Source organism: Bos taurus, chromosome 10 (assembly GCF_002263795.3).
Source record: "Bos taurus isolate L1 Dominette 01449 registration number 42190680 breed Hereford chromosome 10, ARS-UCD2.0, whole genome shotgun sequence".
Lineage (NCBI taxonomy): Eukaryota > Metazoa > Chordata > Mammalia > Artiodactyla > Bovidae > Bos > Bos taurus.
In genome coordinates this window covers 29,393,692-29,420,637 of record NC_037337.1, presented here as the reverse complement: position 1 = coordinate 29,420,637, position 26,946 = coordinate 29,393,692, and the positions used below count along the sequence as shown (strand labels likewise).

The following is a 26,946-nucleotide window of genomic DNA, read 5'->3' as shown; positions in this document are numbered from 1 at the left end:
CCCCAGAGCAGTGAGGACAGTTAAGATTGGATATCACCATTAAATCTGCTTAAGTGAAGTTAACAGAATTATGATTGAATATTAATAAGTTTTGACTTCAGAGACTTCCTGGGCAGTCCAGTGGCTACAACAAACTGGTTCCAAATTGGGAAAGGAGTACGTGAAGGCTGTATATTGTCACCCTGCTTATTTAACTTATACACAGAGTACATCATGTGAAATGTCAGGCTGGATGAAGCACAAGCTGGAATCAAGATTTCTAGGACAAATGTCAATAACCTCATATATGCAGATGACACCACCCTTATGGCAGAAAGCAATGAGGAGCTAAAGAGCCTCTTGATGAAAGTGAAAGAGAAGAATGAAAAAGCTGGCTTAAAACCCAACATTGAAAAAAAGAAGACCATGGCATCCAGTCCCATCACGTCAAGGCAAATATATGGGGAAACAATGGAAACAGTGACAGACTTTATTTTTTGGGGCTCCAAAATCACTGCAGATGGTGACTGCAGCCATGAAATTTAAAAAGGCTTGCTCCTTGGAAGAAAAGCTATAACCAATCTAGACAGCATATTAAAAAACAGAGATACTACTTTGCCAAGACAACTGAGTGACTGAACAACCACCACCATCACCAGTGGTTAAGACTTGGCACTTCCAACGCAGAGGGCGAAGGCTCAGTCTCTGGTCGGGGAGCTAAGATCTCACATGCCATGTAGTGCGACCAAAAAAATAAATTAACAAATAATTTTTTAAAAATAAGCTTTGACTGTAGGTATAACAAAAAATGTCAGAGCACCCCCAGACTTTGAAACAGTTCCCCCTGTGAGCAGGAGCTTAGTTGTGGGTATGGACACTTAGAACTATGTCTACTCAAACATTTAAATCCATTCCATCTTTGGTAGAAGGTTGGAAGTTGTAATGGGACTGTCTAAACAATATCTAACTAGTTTTTACCTTCTGATACCTGAATTTAAAAGAATTAAGTCTCATCGCTAATTTCAACAGGTCCTAAGACAAACACCTTCCATGTCACAACAGGTATAGTTGGACCCAAAGGTTTGGCAAAGAAAGTAGTATCAGGCTCTAAACAAGTCTTCCTTTAATAAACTGTGCTGCTCTGAGAATTCCCCATTGGACTGCTACTCACAATATCACTACTTCATGCAAAATGCTCATGTCCACAATTCCTATAGCTGGATATGTCACATGGGTGTCTAATAGTTCTCTCACACCATTTACACACAATTTTAGAAGCATTTCCAGATGATTTCACAAGCTCATTCTCAAAAATCTGTTAATTGACCTCAACTGAAAGGTAGAAACATTAAAAGATATTATATGTCAGGAGTCAAAGATTGCACCTATCCAAATGGCAGGTTTAGAAAGAATAAAGGTGAAGATAAGTATAGACTCATGAAATTGATGGAAAAGCCCAAGTTTTGAGGTATAGATGGTTACCCAAGATAACCTGTTATAGCAGTCTCATGCTGTTTCTAGAAATCTCTTGTGTTCCTAGAATTCAAATAACATCCCCAAATAATCCTTTGAAAAATATTTGTTGTTGTTCAGTCGCTAAGTTGTGTCCAGCTCTTTGTGACCCCATGGACTGCAGCACGCCAAGCCTCCCTGTCCCTCACTATCTAGGAAAAACATAAAACAACTTAATAAGACCATTCCTGAATTTGAGATGGCTAAAACTCTGGTAGAATGAATACATAAATACATGTCACAAAAAAACAGTAATTGAATTTTGAAACAAATGGCTATTGTTCTGATTCCTAACTGAAACTGTGATAGGTCTCTCCCCCTTCTCAGTACACAAGGGAACTCCTGGGAATTCAAGAACTCTGAGCACAGCTTGGATGTCAGGGAAGAGTTAACGTTGTCTGTGACAAGTTTCAAAAGCAAATATATAATAAGCACAGCAAACAGGCCTGTGATGGTAATAAGAATGCAGAATTAGAAGGACATGAAGGCCTGGGGTTCCGTAATTTTTTGCTGTTGCACAGTCACTCAGGCATGTCTGACTCTTAGCGACATGAACTGCAGCATACCAGGCTTCCCTGTCCTTCACTGCCTTCCAGAGTTTGTTCAAATTCATGTCCATTGAGTTGGTGATGGCACCCTACCATCTCATCCCCTGTTGCCCCGTTCTCGTGGCTTCAATCTTTCCCAGCATCAGGGTCTTTCCCAACGAGTCAGCTCTACTTATCAGGTGGCCTAAGTACTGGTGTTTCAGCATCAGTCTTGCCAATGAATATTTAAGGTTGATTTCCTTTAGGATTGACTGGTTTGATCTCCTTGCTGTCCAAGGGACTCTCGAGTCTTCTCCAGCACCATGATTCGAAAGCCTTTTATAAAAAGTTGCAACTGACACACATTTCTGTCATACAAATTACAGACTAAATCTGTGCATCAGATAAGGCTTTTAAATGCTTCATCATCAGATTAGGCAAAAAGGTACTCTAAAGTGGACATGTACTTGCATGAAAAATCAGTTTTCAGTTGGGGGAATTCTGTGTGGATTAAGAGAGAAGGATTTACCAAGAAAATCCTTCTTAAAGGGCCTGACATCATCAAGAGAAGCATTTGTTTGGCTGCCCTGGGGGCCTATGTGAGCTAAACAGATTTACAGCATTCAAGTTATTCTTCTAAAAAGCCTGTTTTGCAACCTTAAATATTTCAGTAAATACCAACATTTTATAATAAGTAACTTCTGGGCACGCAAATTTAATTCTACCAATGGGTCTGGGAGACAGGATACATTCCCCCATTCCTTTTCTTCAGTTGCAACTGCCTTTCCAAACTCAAAATGTCACTCTTACAACCTTAATGACAGCTAGTTCTTCTTCAATTCTAAGGTGTTTCCGTAAAATCTGTACGATGAACACATTCACAAACAAAGTTAGACATGTGGTCATGTATGCAATTGTGTGTTAATATCACCAGCTGTCATCACACTGCACGGATTTGCATAGTGTGCAAAACACAATGATTCAAATTTGCGACATGAATGATACACCTAAGCTGCCCAGGTAAAGAGCCCACCTGACAATCACCAGGTCCGGAAGGTCCCCTGGCAAAGGCAATGGCAACCCAGTCCTGCATTCCTGCCTGGGAAATCCCATGGACAGAGAAGCCTGGCGGGCTACAGTACATGGGGTCACAAAAGAGTCGGACATGACTTAGTGACTCAACAATAACAACAACTAAGGCACAAAGACCAAAGGATCAAGACACATACTAACTCGAGGTTCCATGGCAAACTTGATGCAGAGGCCACTGGTATACTGAGGAGCCTGGAAGGAGGACGGCAAGATGAGGAAGGCACTCGACATGCTGCAGGAGTGTTATGTGGATCAGCATGCAGTGATGGACCACAGCCAGTGCACTGCTGCTGCCAAGTCGCTTCAATCGTGTCCCACTCTGTGCGACCCCATAGATGGCAGCCCACCAGGCTCCGACGTCCCTGGGATTCTCCAGGCAAGAACACTGGAGTGGGTTGCCATTTCCTCCTCCAATGCATGAAAGTGAAAAGTGAAAGTGAAGTCGCTCAGTCGTGTCCAACTCTTAGCGACCCCATGGACTGCAGCCTACCAGGCTCCTCCACCCATGGGATTTTCCAGGCAAGAGTACTGGAGTGGGGTGCCATTGCCTTCTCCGCACAGCACAGTGCAACTTGTCACCAAGCGATGGGATGGGAAAGGGAAGGAGACTGATACTTGTTATGTGGTTTGATACTGAATTAGAAATTCTGCCTTTGTTATCTCATTTAACTCTAGCAATTATCTTCTGCCTCATAAAGTTGTTGTTTTTCATTTTATACATCATAATAAATGAAGTTCACAGAAGGACATAGTAAAGTTGGGCTTCAACACAAGTCCACACTCCTTTCAGTACAGAACATTCGAGTAGCAGGGGCTTGAAGACTGGCTCTCAATTCTCTAGCTTATTAGAAAGGATATCAAACATGTGGAAAAGGAAAATAGAAAGCAAACCATTTAAATAAAGCTGGAGGAAAATAGAAAGGATGGAGAATGAATGATTGTGACTTTGAGGAGGAACAGAATAGGGTGGGGGTGGGGAGTCACATCACTGAAATAATGCAGATAGTACAAGAATGACTTTCCCAGAGATTTTTCAATAAAAGAACAACATCGTATATCCCACAGGAAAAGGATGGAGCAGCTGAAGAACACCAGTCTAAAACTGTCATGTAGCAGAGTGACCTACCTGCATTGGCCTGGGATATCTAGGCCACCTTTTTGTGAAACTGATAGACAAGGAACCCTTCATGAGTTTATTATATATGCAGATATACAGGAGAAGTTTGGGGGATTGGAAGGACAAGAGGCATGAAGGGGACCTATTTGGTTGCAGGAATCTGGAGAGAGAGGGGAAATTGTGGGTAAGGGATAAGTGGAGATAAAGAAGAGAACAATGGACAGAATAGGACAATATCTGATACACACAGAAGAAAAAAGGTAGGAGAATTCCTTGTGTTCATAAAAGATTTTGTAAGACTATGAAACCAAGCACTGCTGCTTCAAGGCTCAGTGAGAGAGCATGGCCAGGGGAGGAGAAGGAGCTGTTCTTTTCCATCCATCATCTCCTCCGGTGACCTAGGAACTTCAAAAGACCATCACAGAAAACTATTGTGCTCAACAGGGTGTCATTTTAACAGAGGGTTCCTGCAGAAGAGGCCAGAATAAAGACAAGGTGCAGTGAGGACAAGGCTGGGGGACAGAATGACTAGTCTGATGGCTGAGCACATATGAGGCTCCAGGAAATAATGGGAAGTTTAAAGGGGTGGATGAAGTCCTATGTAAACAGCAAAAACTAAGATTGATCATATTAAGGTGTTATTATTAATGAGTCTTGACTTCAACCCATAAACAAGTGATGGCCTCCACACAGTTTGAAGAATGAGGGGCACAAAAAAGAATAAGAAATAGAGGAAATGCAATGATAAACATGACTCCCACCCCAAAGAAGAGAAAATCAGTCATCCAAATGGAATAGGTTTCTTTGAAAGGTTTGCTATAACTGGACATTTTTAAGTGAATGTTGATGACTATTTGATGGAGATTCTGAGGAAATTATTAACCATTATCTATCCAATTCCACAGACCTAATAGTCTCCCTTAATATCTGCCCCTCTCAGAGTTCAATCCATTACTAGCTCCTCTTGGTTTTACCTCCATGATGACTAGGTGCTTGGATGAGCTGGAATTCAGAACACTTCCATCCCAAGCTAATATAATTTTTTGAATATGTTATGGTACATACTCTTCTTGGAAAGACAAAGAGTGTTTGATCTCTTAATCTATGTTCCATAATATTCCATATCATAAAATTTTCATTCCCAACAAAAATAATTGATCCCAATAATTATTAAAATTTCCTTGGTTCAGTTAATTAGACAACTGAATTCCACAAATCCTAGAATTTTTGATAATTTTTATCTATCAGTATTTGAGGGATCAATCTAGTGTGTCTAGATTCTCGGGAGGCTCAAGATCAAATGAGCAAATATCATGTGTAATAGTTTTTCATATTCCCAGCTCCCCTATGATATGAACATTATCAATGACAACATCCCTGTGTATGACTGACCCATATTTGGACTTATGGAATGTGGGCAATCAGAAATATTTCCACATTCCACACTGTAGTTTTTCCAAAAACAAAGTGTAATGGTTTGATTCCACCGTGATTTCTGTTTCAAACTCTGGGAACTGTCCCATGGAGCTAGATCAGGAGCCCATGAAACTGAGCAGGTCTTTCAGATGGACAGAATTTTTCCTACCACACATCAAGTTTAATTAATAAAACTAGATTCCTGGGGCTTCCCTGGTGGCTCAGTGGTAAAGAATCCAACTGCCAATGCAGGAGACATGGGTTCGATCCCTGGTCTGTGAAGATCCCACATGCCATGTTATGGTCCATGTGCCATAACTCTGAGTGTGTGCCCAGAGCACAGGAACTGCAAGTGATGAAGCCCATGTGCCCTACAGCCTGTGCTCTGCAACAAGGGAAGCCACAGCAATGAGAAGCCCCCACTCACTGCAACTAGAAAAAAGCCCATGCAGTAATGACCCAGCACAACCACAAATAAATAAGTTAATAAAATGAAACTAGATTCCATTCAGAGGAAAGAACTATTTTTTAAGGACTAGAGTCTCAGTCATAGAGGTCGCCCACTACTACTACTACTAAGTCACTTCAGTCATGTCTGACTCTGTGCGACCCCATAGACGGCAGCCCACCAGGCTCCTGCCCCTGGGATTCTCCAGGCAAGAACACTGGAGTGGGTTGCCATTTCCTTCTCCAATGCATGGAAGTGAAAAGTGAAAGTGAAGTCACTCAGTCGTGTCCGACTCTTAGCGACCCCACCGGCAGCCTACCAGGCTCCTCCGTCCATGGGATTTTCCAGGAAAGAGTACTGGAGTGGGGTGCCTAGGAAGGAAATTGACATTGTAGAAGAAAGTTTGTCAATCTTCTAAATGCTTTATATTTCTTCCTTTCATTATTTCTTTTCATAAGAAATTCAAGAAAGCAGGTCACCCTTATTTTGCCACATCTTTTCCTCTCTTTTCTTTTTAAATAAAGAAAGGAGTCCTCAAAGGCTAAGCTTAGATACTTCATACAGAGCTTGCTGTATATCTGCTGGCCTGGGAACTGGAAACCAAAAGTATGGCCCCAATGAGGTCAAAATTTAGTACAAATCAAAGCAGAGAAGCTCTGAAAATACCTATATTCTCCACCCACCCACCCCCAACCCAGACACACACACTTAGCAGTACTCTCCCACAGATGTAAAAAGAATCAGGACTTCCCTGGTGGCACAATGGATAGGAATCCACCTGCCAATGTAGGGGACAGTTCAGTCCCTGGTCCTGGTCCAGAAAGACTCCACATGCTGCGGGGCAACTAAGCCCATACATCGCTACTACCAAGCCGTGTGCCGCAACTACTTAAGCCTTCGTGTCTAGAGCCTGTGCTCCACAACAAGAGAAGCCCCTGCTGGCTGCAACTGGAGAAATCCCAGGCAAAGTAACGAAGACCCATTGCAGCCAAAAATAAGTGAACAAGATTATATATATACGTGTGTGTATATATATACATATATATATGTGTGTATATATATACATATATATATATATGTGTGTATATATACAAATAATCAAGAAATTCTCACCCATATAGCATCCTCCTCAATTGAGAAGTCCTGTCCTGATTAAATGTTTATTTATGACTGTCAGAGTTGAACTGAGGCTACAGTGCAATAAAATCCCATAATGTCTCATACTTCTTGAAGAAATCTCACATGCATATTCTTTTTAAACAAGCAATTTATCTGATCAGATCTGAGAGATAAATGGACATTGCTGAGAGAGGTTTGAGAAAATATCTGGCTGGAGGGCCCCCAGAGCAAATGGCACATTTCCCATTTGAAAGTTGTTCCTTGAAGGCCAACTATATATCAAACACTTTCTTCTTCACTTTTCTAGATGGAGAATTTGTCTTTGGCACTTCTAACCAACCTCCTCTACTTCCCTTCCCCTTGCCGGTAACACATTCTGTCTCCTACCCCTAAGAAAAGTCACTTTCAACATATGACCAGATATAAATCATTCAGCTTTTGATGACATGAGTTAGCCATCATAGAAGTATTTTCATTTGCTGCGTTGCCCTGTCAAAGGGAATGACAGGCCATGGAGCCAATTTAGGGAATTCAGCTTCACTTATATAGAAGAGGGAGTGATTTGGTCAGAGGTCTCCCCAGTACTGACAAAATCCTAAAGCTATTATCCGCAGCTAAGACACAACTTCTGAGTACCCAGAATGTTTCTAAGCTTTGGTTCCCAAACTAAAACTGTAGATACCTAAGGTAAACAGCTTTAGTTCTTTAGTTAATTAAATAGGTGATTGCTTGTTTAGGGATCACTCACCCAATGTTGGGCACTCTTCTTAGCGCTTTTACCTGTTTTAACACATTTGTTTTAACACATGCAAAAAAGTCTATGAGGCAGGTACTATGATTTATCCCTGTTCTATAATAAAGATCATGTCACGTGCATGTGTAGCCTGTCCATGGGATTCTCCAGGCAAGAGTACTGGGTGGGTTGCCATTTCCTCCTCCAGGGGATCTTCCCAACCCAAGGATCAAAACCAAGTCCCCTGCATTTGAAGAGGGACTCTTACCACTGAGCCACCTGGACCTGAGTCACAGAGAGGGTAAGTAATTTGCAAAGAGTCACATAGCTGCCAAGGGGCTGCGATGGGATTTGACCAGAGATGGTTTTTTCCTAGAGGGGCTCTGAAAAATCTCTTACAGGACTAACCAGGGAAACCAAGTCTCATTCTTCTGAATGAGACCCACTCATTCACTAATTCATCTTCTTAAGTCATAGGATATGAGCACTCACCCCATAGTATGACTGATCCAGGACTCATCAATCTTCATATGAGAAAGTTTCCACCCGAGCAGCGCAGACCGAAGGAAAAACAATGAATTCAGAGTCAGAAGGCTTGGGCTCAACTCCAGCTCTGTCAGTTGCTAAAGCAGTGATCTTCTGAAAGTCACTTAGCCTCTCTGCACCTCACTGTCTCCATCTATAAAATAGCTTTTTATTCTCCCTATTTTCAATGCAGTTCTATAGTCCCTTCTGCAGAAAAATGGAGTCCACTCTCCAAATTACTTTTCTAGGTAGAGTAAATTCAGGGCACACATGGGATCAGAACCTAGACTTCTGGAACCAAAGATACCACAGGACAATAAGGGGTGGAAGCAGGTAAAGGAAACGGTATGAGAAATTCACAAAAGAACCAAATTTTCATCAGTAATGCAAGACCCAGAAGGAAAGCAAGTGACGTGTAGGAAACAAGTAAAACTGAAAATTAACATGGGTGAAAAATAGGTGAATTAATCAAGGCTCATTATTTCCACCTCTATTAGAAAAGAAAATTCATTATTGGCTTGAGTGAGACCCAGGACACAGTGATCTCTCCACTTCAGCACTACTACAGCGTTTCCTCCTTTGGTCCAAACCCTTGATTGACACTTAACAACTACCATCTGAAGAAGTGCTGTGATTGCTCCCTCCTGGCCCATGCACAAAGGAAAAAATCTTCAACTTGAGGCCCTTCTTGAGCTCTTATCAACCTATGATGCCTCCATGTCCTGCACTGGGGCTCAAATCCGTTTAGCCTCCTCTGTCAGAATGTTTAGCGTAATCCCAATGGTACCCATGAACCCAGACTTCAGATGTCCTTGGGCTCCTTGCCTCATCTGTCTGAGGGTCAAAGCATCCCTTCCTTAGCATAACTTTAGGACGAATATGAACTTGGTTCAAATTCCAGCTCTTCCACCCAGCATGGCAACCTTAGCTATGTCATCTCTATGAACTTCAATTTCTTGTCCCTAAAATACAGGTACTAATGACACCTGATAGACCTATCAGCAGTGAGAACTGGGTGTCTGATACTTAGCAGGGACTATAAAAGTAATAGCTATTATTTTGTGTTCCAGACCCATGTTATCCAGGAAAAGACTCCCAACACACACTGCCTCTGATGGCCAATTGACCTTCTGTGACTTATTTTTCCTGTTTGATCAAAAGCTCCCTAAGGGAAAAGACTGTCATCATCACCATCTCTGTATTCCCTATAGCATACGATTGCAAGATGGCAGACATTCAGTCAACAGTAGACTAAAGCATCATTATCTGAAAACACAGGTCCAAACTATGTCTCTGCCTAGAAATTCAAGCATATTATTTTTCTAGCCATAATTAATGATCAACGATGGCTTGAGTTTTACTTTCCATCAAACACAACATTTAAAATGGACCCAAAAAATCATTAAAAGGAACAAAATTGGCTTTCCATCATTAAAATGTATATCAAGGAGAGAAAAATATGAAAAATGCAAAAAGTCAAATTAGAGAGTAAAAGATTCGTTAGGACCAAAATTTCCATTAAAGATCAAAGTGATAGTAGGAAATATAAAAAAATGAAGAAAAGAAAAATTGTTTTTAAATGCTCCAAGATTTTAAACAAAGGGGAAAATGTATTTATGAAACCTTGACTAGTGCCTGAGAGAAAAATGAAAGGTGTGATTTCAGAATTTCACCACAAACCATATATAGATGCTATATGGTTTATATATATATGTATATATATACATACAGTATATATATTGTTGTTGCTCCCTTTGCACGAAATTTTCTGGAATCTTTGTGACTCAGTCTCTGGCTGTCTTCAGGCATCTGCTCAAATGACACCTCATGAAAAGGCTTCCTAGGTTATTTGACATGAAAAAGTGCCCACGGCCAATGTCACTCTCCAGTCCTCACCCGAATGCCTCTGTCCCATGGAACTTACCATCTGCCACATTACATATTCATCACTCAGTCTCTCCCTACACAGTGTAGAAGATAACTACTATGAAAAGAGGAGCTTTCTTGCTGGTTATGCCCTGTCCTTGAGCAACTGACTAGAAAACCATGGGTACTCAATAAAAGTCTGTCCAGTGAGTAGTCTCTTTATTAATACAAATATTAATAACTATGCATGTGAAGCATTTAAAAACAGTGCCTGGCACATAGTGGGCCCAGTTAGCCATTGATAGTGAGAGCAGGAGTTGCAGCAGTTCTCTCGGACGATTTAGTAACAAACACCTTCTGCCTCTGGGGACTACAAAAAGTTGGAAGATTAAGCTAAGGGGATGGGGGAAGCAGCTTTGAAGTCTCAGCACGGAGCTATTAACTCTGTTGAGGGTGCACTTCGGAACGCTCAAAATGCTCAGCAGTACAGCGTGCTCAGAAAGCTAGTTTTAGTGGGATTGGGGGCCTATCTGTATAGGCTGGAAAGCACAGCTGGAATCAGGAAGCTGGGGGTGAAGAGACGGCACAGAAGTCTGGGGACAGGGTGTGGCTTGATCATGAGCAGAGGTTCAAGGTGCAGCAATGACTGAGTCCCCCTTCTTACCTCTATCGACCTTCGCTTGGGCAGGCTCCAGGCTTTGAGATGTCAAAAACGTGATGCCACCCAGCCTGTGTAGGAAAAATAATCAAGGCTCACCTAAAGCAATTTGCACGTTAGGCAAGTGTGTGTACCCCTGTGTTGCCTGTATATTTAAGGAGGCCAATTCGAAGGGGCTTTCAGAAATAGGGATTCATTGTGCTGACCCTTTTGCTTCTAATGTGGGTCCAGGAAGAGATGCTCCTGCATCATTCATGAGACTATCGTAATCTCTTACCTGGATGACTACCCGGCACTGGGTGACCAACCAGGCAGGCTTGCCTTTAAATGGAGAATTTCCCAGATGCAGGCCTTTCTGTGATAAACCCAGCCAGGTTCCTGGGCAAACCTGCACCAGTTTGCCACCCTCCCACTGCAGTGCCTCCTGACTGGTCTGTGCTCACACTGCAACCAGAGCAACTTTTTCAAAATGAAATCTGACCTTGTCTCCTCAACCAGTCACACAATCAACACCCCCCAGTGGCAATCTCCCTTTTAAGACAAACTGCAGTCCTTAACATGCCTGGAGATGCCTATGTGATGGGGGTCCTGCCTATTTCTGCAGCGGCAGCTCATATCCTGCTGCAGCCATGGTTCCCTTCCAGTGGCTCACATGCTGCCCACTCCCTCCCGTTGTGGAGGCTCTGTGCATGCTGTTCCCTCTGCTCAGACCACGACCACCATCCTCTTTCACCCAGTTAATGCGTAATCATTTTTCATGTCGCGGTTCCATTACTGTCACTTGTTCTGAGAAGTCTTTCTTGACGTCTCTGAGCACACAAATCCCCTTCTCTCTGCCCTTCCGCTGTTGTATCCACTACTGTCCGTGCTTACCCGTATCCTCACCCACACCCTCTCAGCGGTCACTGACACACACCGAGAGCTTGTCACTGCCAACCCCTGTGCCTTTGTACCCGATAGCTTCTGTCTGTCCACAGAGCATCCTCCCTAGCATGTGGGCTGGCATGGAAGAGACCAGAGTGCTTGGAGAGAGACCAGGCTGACTTTGGGGGCCATGATATAAAGTCCAAATTTTATCCTTAGTCCAGTGGGAATGTATTTGAGAGTTTTAAGCAGAGGACAGACATGCTCTCATTACATTTTTAAAAGGTCACTTAGGCTGCTATATAGAAAACTGACTGTGAAAGGGCAGGCAAGGAAACACAGATAGACAGAAACCAGTTGGGAAGCTGGTGCCATAGCCCACGTTATTTTTCTAGAATGGCTCATTGCAGAAGTGCAACTGAAAGCATAATAAAAAAGTGGCTATTTGTAGGCACAGCAGTTAGAGCTTTCACGTTTAGGGTCAGCTCCAGACTGGCAGCTTTTCTGAGAAGGCCCTCTGAAGTCTGTTTCATACAAGTTGGTTCTTGGGGAGAGGGATAAATTTTACTCTTTTTATGTATGAAGTAGGGATGAACACATAGCACATAACCTGATATGCAGTCTGTTCTATTAACATTTCATGGTGGCGGTGGGGACAGCAATTAGAGACAAGTCTAATGGAGAAAGACAATGAAAACAAGGGTGAGAAACACTCTTCTAGAATATCAGACAGGCGGCTATCCTTCTGAGGACCATCAAGCACTCTTAAGCTGGCCTGGGATGGCCCCTGGCCTCCTGGACCATTAGGCCTAAAAATGCCCCGTCAACTCACATTTCCTCAGAGCGGTACAGACACTGACTAATTCTCCCTGGGAAGATGGTCCAGTAAGATACGATGCTCTATTTGCTCTATCAGCCTTTCTAAACACAGATACTCCTGTTTGGATGCTCCCGAGACGTACAAGTGAAGGAAGTTTCCGGAGTTGAATAGGGGAATGCAAATACTCGGCAGGATCCCCAGTCCTGTTTCATGTTTTTCTTTCTGCTAAGACTCCATCTACCTCAGCCTGGATGAATGCTTATGCTGCCAGTACATCCCAAGCATGAGTGTCTCCTCCCCTGAAAATCCAGGGGGGAAAATGATTCCTTCCGTTGAACTTTCAGAGCACGCTGTAGACATAATATGAAATGCTACTCTTTCTTGAGCACCTGTGGCAAGTAATATGCTAAACATTTACCTGAATCATTTGATTTACTCTTGCCTATTTACCCTTAATCCTATTTCACAGATAGAAAACAGAGGCTTAAAGAATAGGAGAAGCAGACTTCTCTGGTGGTCCAGTGGTTAAGAATCCAGATTGCAGTGGAGGGACACAGGTTGGATCCCTGGTCTGGGAAGATTCCATGTGCTTTGGGGCATCCAAGCCCACATGCTGCAACTACTGAAGCCCAAATACCTAGAGCCTGTGCTCTGCAACAAGAGTAAGCCACCACATGAGCTGAGAAGCCCAAGCACCACAATTAGAGAGTAGCCCCTGCTCACTGCAACTAGGGAAAGCCTGTGTGCAGCAACAAAGACCCAGCACAGCCATAAATAAATAAATAAAATGTTTTTTAAAAAAGAGGATGAGCCTGCTCTATGTCATAGAGCAACTGGATGACAGAGTGGAAATTCACCACCAAGAAGCCTCTTAACTGCTGGACTGTATCTACACTATTAAACCACTCACACCACTGAGCGGTGAGTGTGATCAGGAGTTCTAACCAGTAGTTCACGTGCCTCTTTCCTCTATGACTTCCAACATAAGTGACCAGGTGTCATGAAAATAGAACGAGTTCTACAATTAAATTCTGTTTTATAACTTTGGGATATTATTTCTGTGACTCAGCTTCCTCATCTACAAAATGGAGACAATAAATGCCTACCTAATATGTTTGGTGTCAAGACAAAATTAGATATAACTTATAACACACTTAACCACAGTTTCTGGCACATAAAGGCCCACTGAATTCAACAAATATTAATTGCAGGCCTAAGGAATACCAGGTGATTCCCTGGTGGTACTGGTGGTAAAGAATGCGACTGCCAATGCAGGAGAGGTTAAGAGACCAGGGTTTGATCCCTGGGTCGGGAAGATTTCCTGGAGAAGGAAATGGCAATCCTCTCCAGTATTCTTGTCTAGAGAATCCTATGGACAGAGGAGCCTGGCAGGCTACCATCCACTGGGTTGCAAAGAGTCAGACATGACTGAAGCAACTTAGCACAAGGAATACCAGGCCACATGATGGGCTCTGATGTTAAGAAATAATAGCAGTGCTCTCAGGCATCCAACACACTAGGACTTTAAAAACGCTTTGGTTGCTCTCACTTCTTGAGAGTAGGGACTATGAGCTCTCCAACCCTGAATTTTCAGCATTCCGCAATGCTTAGCATCAAATGGTACTCAACAACTTTTCAGTGATGAGTGATAATGGTTTACACACCTTTGGAGACCCTACGCATGGGGGATAATGAATGATGGTGCCAAGTCAGCGAATGTTGTTTATCAGACAGTTGATATAATAACTGAAAGTAAAGCACAAAGCTATCACTCCCAGAGGTTTATGCCTTCAATCATTTAAGCACAGAGCCACTACTAAGTAATCCTCAAAATACATCCCCATAGCAAAATTGAATATATAACCTGAACAATGCAGAAATTACAACACCTAAAAACATTCCAGAGGTGAGGAGGAGAAGAACTTTCAGAAGTGTTAACTTTCAAAAAAGGAAGTCAATTGATACTGTCTGAGGAAGAAAGCTCATAAAAACAATAATATAATTCATAACAAGGATTCCGGCTTCTTAATAGTTTTCATGATACTTCAGCCATAGAGAGATTTTTTAAAAAGAAATAATGTATCTTGAAAAGGGGTAAACTTATTTGAAGTTTGACTCTAGTTTCAATTCTGTTTATTTTAACTGCTTGAAAAATTTTTTTTAATTAATCATGTTTATTATACACATCTCTATTCAACTTTATAAAAGTATTTCTACCTAAATATCCATTCATGCTAATAGATAGATAGATGTCTGAAATGAAGTTCACTAAGTTTAATGATGGAAATTGTTAAGAGATAATTTTTTAAAAACTGTTATCTTCATAACTTTCTGCTTTATTTGAAATCTTGATAATCAACATAAAGGATATTTTTAAAAGTGTGTTCCTTAAAATAAAGGGAGAGAAAATACCAAGATTTAGTTCCATTTTTCCTGGTGGCAATATCAATCATTGTTATTTTCTTCTTTGTACCTTTTCAATTTTTTTACATTTCCAAAAATGAGTTTTAAAAGGGTTTTACAAGAGTCTGCATTCATGATTATATTTCTTTCAAGTTAGACTTTAAAATAGGTAGAAAGCATGTTTTTTACTTATGTTGGAAATGGTTATCTTTAAGATGACTTGAGAATCCAATTTGCAAAGCAGAAGAGGCTGGATTCTTTTGAATGCTCTTTATAAATGTAATCCACTTAAATAAACAGAGTAGAGAGCTAATGAATGGTTATGTATGTGTTTACGTTTTCAAAGGTTTTTACACGGAGAACACGAGATTATGAAAGAGATTATGCAAAGCTTCATGATGTCAGATTCTGTCTGGTGGAGTCTGTAAGGCCAGGATTTCAAACTAAGTGGCTTTCCTTGTCCCTTCTTGTTTAAGACATGATTACTGAGTGTCAACATCTGCTTGCTATGTAAATGATAAACTAGAATAACCTAGTTCTTACCCTCTAGTTAAGAACAATAATCTAAAATACACAAAGGGTCTCAGAGTTGTGAAAGGGACTAGTTTCTGTGAGTGTTCTGGGGAGTGGTGGATAAAATATCTGTTTAGGTTTAATAGAATGTGCTCTGGTGACATTCTTTTCACTTATAAAGGTTTGGGAGAAGAGTTCGGATTCTGATTTATTCCTTAAAATAATTCAAAGAATCTACTCAGTTTCTTACAGTTTAGAAATTTAGAGACAGTGGAATTCAGTATTCCCTGGGTTTTGTATGATTATGTTAACATCACAGAGAGTTTTTTCAATTCAGTGAACCACCTGGCAGTGAAACCATTAATCACTGTCAATTCCATTTAGAGAAAATACATTTTTGTTGCCTTATTTTTTGAAAATGTCTTCCTTCAAAGACAGTTTGTAGCCAACAGGGTTTTTTGTTTTGTTTTGTTTTTTTAATAAAGGAAGAAATTTTTCATAAAAACTGTATTTGCAAAGTGCTTTAAATCCTATTACATTCTGTCAAAATGTGTGTTGGCATTTTTCTAGTTGAGGAGTTAGTAATATTTATATGGAAAATGATGAAATCTAGAATTTAAAGTAAATTTAGAAGTTATCTGTTTCATCCCAATTCTGGATTCTCTCTTTCATTGAACCTTTGTGAATGGACATCAAAGTTCAACTTGAACTCTTCTATGGCATATTGTTCTCTACCCCCCAAGGAAATCATAGAATGTCAGATAGCTCTAAATGTTAAAAACAACAACAAAAAAAATTCCCTTATTTCAAGTTAAAATCCATCTCCATTAATATCTCTTCATGGGGGCTTGTTCTTACTTCTGGAGCTGAAATGAGTAAATTCAACTTCTGTTCCATCCATTTGTCCTTTAAACACCTGAAAGACAGTCCTGTTTCCTAAGACATCTCATCCTGACTAAAACACCCTAGTCTCTTCAAGTCCTCAAATGCAAACGCTTTCATCCTTGAAACCCCAGTATACCATCTGACTGTCCCTCAGTGTGTCAAAGTTTCCACCACAAAGCCATGAGCACTGTTAAAAACGACTCCTCAAAAAAGGCCAAAACTCGTTCCAGGATTCCAAATACAATTCTTGCAATGGTCACTTTAAGTCATTAGATGGACACACGCTAAATATCTAACTTCTGTCTTACTCTTTGCCTATTCTGAGTTTCAGTTTCCTTGTCACCATGTTTTTCTGCCTTTGTAATTCTAAGGACAATTCTTAAATTACTCTTGGATGAAGGAACTGAAACTAATTTTGGCTATGTTAACAAAAAGAGAAGCATATCCAAGTTCATGAAATTCATGGACAATTTCATGAAATCAGAAAAAGAGCAGGAAACCCAAGAGCAAGAAGAATAGGAAGCAGAGACTTCCAAAGGCCACTGGGACAGTGCTCAGGGGCTGTCCTTGGAGCACTCTCTGTGACTTGACTCTCTCACTCTTAGTCACTAACACCCTTCAACCCTAAACTCAAATTTTTGGGGAAGAGGCTGCAACTGGCCCAGCTTGGATCAGAATGCTATCCCTGATTTAAGTAGCCCTGTACAGGGGCAGGGTCTTATGTATATGAAGCCCATGCTTATATATACACTGGGGTTATTTTCAAAGAAGGGAAAATGAATGAGAACAAGACAGGTATACCAAACTACTGTGCTGCTAAAGGAATGTTCAGAGACACTAATCGATGTTTCTTTTCTCCTTGTATTTTTCCCTTTTGTTTGACCCCCAATAAGGCAGGTGTCAGAAGTGGGATTCACTGCATCAGAAGAGGCATGTGGCATTGAGAAAAAAGAGAATAGCCTGAGAATATTTCTGGGGTTTTGTTGCCCAAAATCCCAAACACTTAGAAGAACACTAGGAATTGCTTGAAGGAGGTAAGAAGGAATAAGATTAATGGACACGGAGAATCTTGAAGAAACATGGAATATTAGTTCCCAGGGCTGTTGGGAAAGGAGAGAGGTAGCTTGATGGATTCTGGAGGAAGAGGGGCCAGGCCCTGCTTCCTGTCAGGGTCCCTAAGGAGGCCACATGCCCCTGACCTGTGTGTGGTAGACCTAGGCAGAAAGAATCATAGGAAATGTCACCAAAATAATTCTGTGGACTAAAGATGACCTGAGCATCAGCCCCTGAGAGAGCCACAGGAGCAAGAACACGGAGTGCTGCAGTGTAAACTGTGTGATCAGATGCCTCAGTGACCAGAGGGTCCCTTCTCCCCACGCTGCTCCACTGTGTCAGCTTCCTGGAGCCTTGCCATAGCTCTGGGATTATGTGTCTATGACCCTAAGGAGGACTGAGAATAAGTTTTTCATAAGACTTCCTTCCTCCCAGAAGGAAGAGGCTTGAAACAGACATGAACATGGTTTGGAAAAAAAAAATAATAAAGAGATGAGATATTTTTATATACTTGTCCCTGTAGATGGAGACTCTCATCTGCTCACTTGAAAGGAAAAGACAGGAGCAAAATGAGAATTGAGTAGCTCTGCTTCTTCTCTCTCTGTGAACTCTGACCTCATTCAAGCAGCAGCATCTATACATCATGCACTGATTGCACTGTTAAAAACCTTCTCTTATAAAAACTGCCTTAGCAACTTTTTTTCAAATCTTCTTGTTCATGACCTTGGTTTTCCTGATGCTATTCTCCTGGGTCCATGCCACACTTCTATATGTGTCATCTTAGACAACATACCCCTTCTCTCCTCTTCTGTGAATTTCTTCCTTCTCAGATGCGAATTGAGCACAGGCTCCTAGCAACCACTTGGGAGTCTTCAGCTATCTCCCCTTTTCGTTTTGTCATTTGCCCAGTTTTTGACTGTGATATCAGAATTTCATTTATCTTTTTATAATTTTTATTTATTTTGATAAGAACACAATGAGCAATCTACCTTCTTAAATTAAGTGCACAGTACAGTATTATTGACTATAGATACAGAATTCTGCTTTTCTTAACTAATTCTGCCTTAGTTAAGATAGTAAATCCTGCTATCAGTGCTGCAATTTAGCAGCGACTGCTGTATGATTTAATTCAATACAACATTTTTAAAAAGACCAAGCCCCCAAAACAGAGGCTGAGAGTTGACTGTCTTCTCATTTTTGTGGTTGGCAGGGCTGTCTCTTCCTGAAGAGAGGTTGAGTGATGTAATGAAGAAAGCCCAGGGAGTCTGCTGACCTGGATCTATTCTTGGCTGTGCGGCTGACCATGAGTGACCTTGACCAAGTCACTTTTTATCTCCCTATCTCAGTTTTCTCCATTGTACAACTAGAAAAATATCTTGTCACTTGCCTAGAGAACAACCTGGGTACAAGATTTGTAAAGGAGACAGGACATGTTGTTGTTTTTTTTTCAGTCTGTCAACTTTATGACACTAAGGTATCATGGAGTTTTGGGTCTTCAAATCATCATGAAAAGCAAAGTTAACCTTTGTTTTCAGAGCTTTAAAGAAATCAGAACCAGCTTAAGACAGATCAGAAAGTGACCTTAACACAAGGATGATATCCCCTATTATATGAGATGTGCTCCCTTCATATTTATTTGAGGGGTGGTAGGTAGGAAAGAGTGGTTTCAGAAGCCCAGCTGATCTCCTGTAGTGGAAGGTAGAAGATGCTACAGCAGAAACAGAGATAAAGGGAGACAAGGACGTTGGCAAATGGGGACAGGATGGATGCCAGTTCTGCAGATGAATTCTGTTTTCTGCAGACTTGTAGGCTTTTAACAAAATTATTTGCAAAGCTTTTTGAATATGAACTAGGCTTAGAAAATTTTCTAAAGTGGCTGCTTTATCTAAAAAGAGAAGGAAAAAATAATTTTAATGCCTAAAAACAGCAACTGCTTTTTACTGAATCCATACCCAGAAACTACACTATATTTATGGTTTGTTCTGCTTTGAAAGTTAAAAAAAATTAAAGCTAGGAATGTTCTCTGTGGCTTAGAAGACACAGACAGAAGGTAGAATGCAAGTCCAGCAAGTAGGGTAAATACTACCCTGTTCCATTAATAGCCATATCCTTCAAAAGTATGGTAACCTCTCCTAACCCTGATTTGCTCCTGTATACACAGAAGTATAGCACACTTACCTACTGCCCAGAGGTAACCAAGGAAAGGAATTTAAATGCCCTGTATTAAGCACAGGATGGGCACAGAGGAACACACACTCATACTCACTGCCTGCTCTTGGAAAAGACTTTGATGATATTTTTCCCAGAACAGAGCATCAGCAAGCTATATGACCTCCATGGTATAATGGTGAGATATTGGCTTTATGAGTACTCACAGATCTAAGATCATAGGGATGAGCTTTCAATCAGTCAGTAGATCAGTGCGGCAATGTACCCTCTGAAAAAGGTTGACAAAGATTTTATTTGTGTCTCCCAGGGACTGAACACATTCAACATAACTACATTTGCCCTATAAGAACAAGATTATGCAACACTAAGAGAGCACTTGTCATTCCACAATATGTTGCCCACTCTAGCTCAGCAATCTTTACAGCACTGAAGAGCAGAAAACCAGAACGTAAGACTCAAGAGAATCCAGAACACTGCAAAGAGCTCTCGGGGAGCAGGAGGCAGCTCTGTGATCCTCTATGTGCTGCTCTGAAGGGTTTTCTCTTGGCCACAGGTGATGCTGCTCTTTCAGAGAATCTCACTGGATCATTTGTGCAAATGTCCACGTTTGGGAAACTGTGGTTTACCAAAACTACCATGATCAGTGGACCATGGGGGTGAGCTTCTCCTGAGAAGTAGACACAGTCTCCTCTCTCTGAAACACACATGTTTTTCCTACCATGTTTCACAGAGGAAATCACTGAAGAAACCATCTTAGCCTGGATGAGTGTGAACAGACACTCATATGGGCAAAAACAGAACAACCAAAAAAAAAAAAAAAAAGAGAGAGAGACAGAGAAAGAGGAAAAAAATCAACAAAAACAAGGCAACCATACCTAAAGAAGAGCAGCCATGTCCTTCTCTGTTGGTTGGATTTTTAAATACTAGTCTGCAGGACATCTTGAGTTCTTTGTGCTTCTTTCACAAATATGTGCTAGAGAGCTCCTACTGGGATGGCAGTACTAATACCTTGACAGAATTGTGGTGCCTGAAAAGACTCTTGAGAGTCTCCTGGACTGCAAGGAGATCAAACCAGTCAATCCTAAAGGAAATCAACTCTGAATATTCATTGGAATGACTGATGCTGAAGCTGAAGCTCCAATCCTTTGGCCACCTGATGCGAAGAGCCAACTCATTGGAAAAGACTCTGATGCTGGGAAAGGTTGAGGGCAGGAGGAGAAGAAGGTGACAGAGGATGAGATGGGTGGATGGCATCACTGACTCAATGAACATGAGTTTGAGTAAAATCCAAGGGAAGCCTGGTGTGCTACAATCCATGGGATGGCAGAGTTGGATACAACTTGGCAACAAAACCACAACAACAGCAAGCACCATAATGTGTCTCCTGCCCTGCACTTACAGCCTTATCTACCACTTGCCCCTTGGTCAGCCTTCTGACTGCATTTGCTGCTCATCCTTTAATGCCTACATTCTGATGACCCACATAAATATTAAAAAGTCCTACCTACCAATCTTCATTCTGATTGCTGGATAGGGTGCTCAGAAAATTCCCTGGAACACACCATGCCATCACCAGGGACGCAGAAACTGCAAACCAGGAAATTCATCAAATTGCCACTGCCTGTCCTTGCTCTACCATTCAAGGATGCGTCAAGTCCAGTATCTGGAAATCTTTTTGACCCAACTGCCCTCTGGACTCAAAAATTGGGTTTAGAGTTTGTTCTAACCATTAATCTTTGTTTTCTCCTCGTTTCCAATGAAATGCCCCTTATTAAGTGGAGCATTTATCATACTGTATTGAGGCCTAATTCAGGGGGTCACCTTACTCCCACCTACTCTACCACCTCCTGAAATAAGACACAACTGTTTAACTGAACTGACCTGTTTCAGGACTGAGAGAATGACTCAGTGAACCAGGGAAATGCTTTAAATCTGTCCTTTTCTTCTTTCTCATAGATTGTTCCAATTTGTGTTGTTATTTTTGTTTTCTCTCTCCCTTTGTGCATCTCTAATCTCACAAACCCTAAGCAAAATCTCCTACAGGTACCAGCTCAATTTTTATATATAAAACCTCTTCAGAAAAAAGAAAGGAAGTGTTAAAGGGCAGAATGAGGGGTACCAGAATATGCTACTGCAAGATATACCTCTTTGGCATATGGATTATTTTGAGTTAAATACTACTGAATAAAAATAAATAAATAAATACCACTGAGCACCAGCAGATGCAGGAAAACTCTGAAACCAATGCACATGTTTTCCTTTTATAAGGAAATTTACATTTATAAAAGAAATTTCTATTTGAAAAAGCTGTTTCCTTCTCTCACACACTAGAGGACTCAAAAAAATTTTTTTTCAATATTCATTGATTAGTTGTAACAAATGTACCATAGTGATGTAAGTAATCTAAGATGTTACTAATATGGGAAACTGAGTGGGGCCTATGGGAACTCTCTGTATTACCTTTACAATTTTTCTGTAAATCTCAAATTGTTTCCAAATAAAAAGTTTATTTTTAAAACAATGCTCCAGTTAAATCATCCCTAAGGCCATTACTGTCTGCAGTTGTTATTTAGTCGTGCCTGACTCTCTGCAACCCTATGGACTGTAACCTGCCAGACTCCACTGTCCATGGAACTTCCCAGGCAAGAATACTGGAATGGGTTGCCATTTCCTTCTCCAGAGAACTCAACTATTATCAATGGAGAAATAATAGACTGAAATCTGCATAACCTAATTAAACAACCCTTGTTTACCATAACTTTTCCAGGTTACTTTCTCATAACTTGCCTCACTCACCCAGAAGCCCCAAATTCCTTTTCCTTTCACTTAAAATGATCATAAGCCCAGGTTCTAACTGCCCCTTGGGGTAACTCATGTCTGAGTCTTCCCACATGTAAGCTCCACACACATCCTAATAAACTTCTGTTTGTTTTTCTCTTGTCAAAAAAAAAAAAAACTATCTCCCTCCAAAACATTACCCCCAATAATCTGTGACTCAGAAGACCAAGGTAAAATGCATTTAACTGGAAAGATGTTGGTTCTCAACAATGATCTGACAGTTTAGAAAGGAGAAACAGATACAGCCCTAATAAGACGGAACACAATACAGGTCAGTTTCAATTAAGGTAAGGATACAGATGAATTGGTTTAAAAAAACAAAAACAAAAAACCTCGCCAATAGCCTGCTTTCTGCAGAGGTGAATTACAGAGGACATTTCAGGAAAGCAGAGTTGAAGTGGCCTAAAGGAAGACCAACTCTCTGGCCTACCCTAGCCTCATACAAAACTATGGTATTAGGTGTTCAAAATCTAAAAAATATAAAATAAAGATTGTTCAGGGACTCATTATACAGCTAGCCAGAGAACTTGAGACACCTAAGTGGGAGGGAATAGTCCATTTCCCAGAGGCTTGCTTTCATACGTTGACAAGGTAAGGAAGTTCTCAGCCTCCTTTCCATCTTTCCACTCTAGTAGTTATATTACAGGGCATACAGACGACTGCTTCGTTAGCACTTCTACACAGACACTAAACACAGGGGTGTTTCAATTCCCTGCCATGGCCAGCCTGTTGGTGCAAGCTCATATTTGCTCCGTAAGGATACAATTCCCATGGTTTAGCATCTTTACAAGATCAAGCAAATCAGATTAATGGCTATAACTTCCACAACCCACAGGCTGGGACCTGCTGAGAACAAAGGTGATTTTTAACACAGTGCGTCTAAAAATAATGCTCCTGTTAAACAAAGTCCCAGCAAGAAATTATGAGTAATCCCCAAACATGATCTATCAACAGTAGAATCACTGTATAGTATTAAATATCTCTGATAAATTTTCACAATTATACACATCAGGTTTTAATAAGAAAACCATTAAGGGCAAGATCATCTAAAATGCCACTGCCTGGGATGACAGGCATGAGTCCAAAGCTTTAACATAAAATGATTTTGAATCGGCACACGGGAGGCAGGAGAGGAGTGTTTCTGAATCCTCTATCAAGGATGTGTACCTTCATCACATCAAGCTCTAGTCTGTTCCCATCCTGTCCAACCCTCCTATTTTGGGGACAGCTCTACAAATTTCTACAAATGTCTAGAGAGTAAAGAAGCCGATACACCCCCAGCCAATCATAGGTAGGACCCAAAGGACCCCATCCTCTTAGCCAAGACCTTCATTCTAAACAGTTAAGTCCGTTACCAAGGACTGATGAATAACAGTTCTTCCGTGTGGATTCACTATGGAAATAAGGAGAAGGGATTATCCTCAGGTTACACAGCGAGATGGATGTGAATGTAGACATTATGAAGGCACTGAGAAGACAAGGCCTCTGATAGGAAGGAATAAAGCCGAGACAGAAATAAGGGCAGAAATAAAAGAATTCAAAGGTATAAAGAAACAGAAAGCAAACTAGCAACCAGAAAAGCATTCGAATCTCAGAAGCTGGGGGTAGACCAACTTCCTCACCACAACATTAGAGTCTGGTCATGGCTCAGTTATATTAGCCACAGTGTTCATTTTTGCTTACAATTCTTTCTAGCTGGGTTTCCATCCTATACAACAGAAAATACCCTAATGAATATTGATAATATACTCTAAATTTCAAAGTATCCCCAAGAGCAGTTAAAACTGTTAACTTCTCCTTCTACATAAGAAAACTAAACCACAAAGATGTTCATGTTTCCTACATGAACAAAGAAAAACACATTAGAGAATAAAAGTACTGTAAAATACAAATTCTTCCATGCTGGCAAGTTAGAATTTCTTCTATTCCCAGGGGCATTTTTGAAGTAGTTTTGCTTCTTCTGGGCAGAAGCCAATATACTCACTAGTGATTCTGTGAAAAGCACAATTTACCAAGTCAGTGCACTGAACACCCTGGGGAGAATGAGCAACCTAGGATAGGCCCAGAGGTCCAAAAACCTTCTCTAAAGCTACATCTCTAATGTGTCTTAACAGAGCTTGCCAAGCATCTGCTCAGGTGGTGAGAGAAATATCTGTCCAAACACATGCCACTTCTCTAAGAGTCTTATGAGGAGCCTGAAGAGTGCCACCCCCCACTGGGATCATCTCTGAGACCAAAAAAGGACGGAGAAAGACAATGGGGTAAAAATGTACTTTTTAGGGACAGAACACTGGCCTTTATTATCCTTGTTGGTAAGTATTATTGATAAAAGTTACATTCATTCTTCACTCAAAATGTTTCAGGAACTACTGAGCATTTTAACAACAGCCCCTATGAGGCAGGTAATATTATCCTCATTTTATAGACAAGAAGCTAAAATTCAAAAGGATAGTGACTTGCCAAAACCCACTCAACTAGCAAGTGGTTGAATCAGGACATGAACCCATGTGACAGGTCTCTAAGTTTAACCATTGTGATGTACTGCCTTCCGACTTTTATCCATTGTTTTCCTCCAGTGATGACCCTCCGCTCCTTTGTTCCTGCAGATATCTAAAGGAGCTTAATTCATGGGTCCTACTGCACTATAAACACAGATGAGAAAAACAAGACTAATGATTATATATGGCTGACCAAGACGATCTAGGGCTTTCATAATACTTTTAAGGCGCTGTCTTCCATAATGAGTTAATCTGATATGCAACCCTTAGCTTTGCTGTCTTTCCTCCTAATGGTTAAGAAGCATGAGAGCCAAGTGATCTTGGGGTTAGCCCTAAGAACAGCTGAGCAATGATTGTTGAAAACCAAAGGTGTGCCCATAACATAAATCTCTCCCCAGGAGCTTCAATGCCCAAGAAGACACAGCACATGATGGCACATACCCCATACAGAGCCACTGCAGAAGAAAGTCAGATGCTAAGCTACTTGACCTGGTCCTCCTAAGGGATCTGAGCATTCACCTCTCCATGACCGAAGCCCCCATACTGCACAGGCCTGTATCACTGGCCTACAGTGATTCAGCCCATCAAGAATGTATGAATGCCAGTGCCAATGTCAAATTCTCCAGGAGCCAGCAAGCAGTAGTGTGAATGATTAAAACAAAGGGTTTTCAACAACCCAAAGTGGGGATAAAGAAACTCCTCCCATTCAACCCCGTTCCCAGCTACTTGTCCTTGAGTTAAAGGAGTACTTGGCTCTGGCCTCAGGTGGGGCAAGCTCATTGCTTATTATTTGGGGGTCAACACTTACATGCCTGAACAGAGTCTGCTTTTGCAGAACTTGAAGAGCTCTGATGGAGGAAGAGAAATGTTGATGGCGGTGGTCGTGGTGCTGTTGATGATGATGATGATAATGAAAGAAGAAAATACTGATAGTGAATGCCACCTATAAATATAAGCACAAAGCAGCAACAGATAGCCTTCTAGTCACTCCCAGTCAAAACCAGGAAGCAACTTCCATCCCCAAACCAGCCCCATTTAAGTACTCCCCCTCAGAACTAAACACACCCAGCTTCAAAATACAGCGCTGCATCGCTCCCTCCCCCACCCGCCCTTCCACCCTTCCTGTGCCAAGGTGAGAATGAGACTGAGCTAGCAGGTCGAGAGGGCTTGGAGTTAACAGACAGTTCTGTAATGAGGAGCGTTAGGAAGACCCGGGTGGAGGACCCAACAACGCACTTTGGAACCTCTTAGTTGCGGAGCTGGAAGAATGGACGCAGTAGGGAAGAAAGATAAGGTAACCAGGCAAAACAGATTTGACGCCTCTTTCCTGGAGCCCTACGGAACAGGCAACCTTTGGTCGGGAAGGAGAAGAGGCGAGGCAGACCGCCAGCAGGACGGACAAGGCTCTCTTTACCTGACCAGGTGCAGCAGCCGTAGCCGCAGCGAGGATGCTGCGCTTGAGTCCGAGAGCTAGAGCCTGAAGCTGCCGCTGCGCCGGCCTCCGTCGAGGCCCCGCCCCAGCCCCACCCCCAAACGTGAGGCCCCGCCTCCCTAGCACGCGCTCGCCCGACGGGCTGTTTGGGGGAGGTAAGCTATGGACTGATCGGCAGGGCTGATGACCAATGGAAACGCTTAGCGGCTCCTGGTGGGGCGGATAGCAAGGCGGGGTGGAAGGCGACGGCGCCCAATCAGGAGCAGAGCGGCAAGATTATTGGGCAACGCATATCCAAGCTGCTGGGTAGGAGGTGATGGTCTCAGGGCGAGATCTAAGGTAGACCGCAAGGGCAACAGCCAATCCCTGGCCCCGTGCCCCCAGCTTGCCTGCTCTGGGTTGCCTCTCAGATGCACGCCCTAGACTGATTCGAAGCAATGGGGGGAAGGGAGCGGGTCCATGGCAAGCACGGTTTCTGA

At 41.8% G+C, this 26,946-nt stretch overlaps 1 protein-coding gene across 10 annotated transcripts in view; it reads right to left on the bottom strand.

Annotated features, from left to right (window-relative positions):
* The window catches only part of FMN1 (formin 1), a 503,899-nt gene extending 477,320 nt beyond the window's left edge, over positions 1 to 26,579 (bottom strand). For 3 of the 10 annotated variants that reach the window (XR_009496164.1, XM_059890798.1, XM_059890801.1), the window contains exons 1-2: positions 26,450 to 26,567; positions 25,844 to 25,978 (exon numbers count right to left, since the gene is read on the bottom strand). Coding sequence is in view for 2 of the 10 variants with exons in the window: in XM_059890803.1 (XP_059746786.1) it covers positions 10,999 to 11,063; positions 25,844 to 25,845 (67 nt within the window). In the remaining 8 variants the exon portion in view is untranslated. Of the gene's footprint in view, positions 1 to 8,435; positions 8,468 to 10,998; positions 11,064 to 25,843; positions 25,979 to 26,449 lie in introns of those variants that run through there. The other 7 variants (XR_009496165.1, XM_059890802.1, XM_059890804.1 and 4 more) reach the window with 6 other exon arrangements.
* Between the last annotated feature and the right edge of the window lie 367 nt (positions 26,580 to 26,946).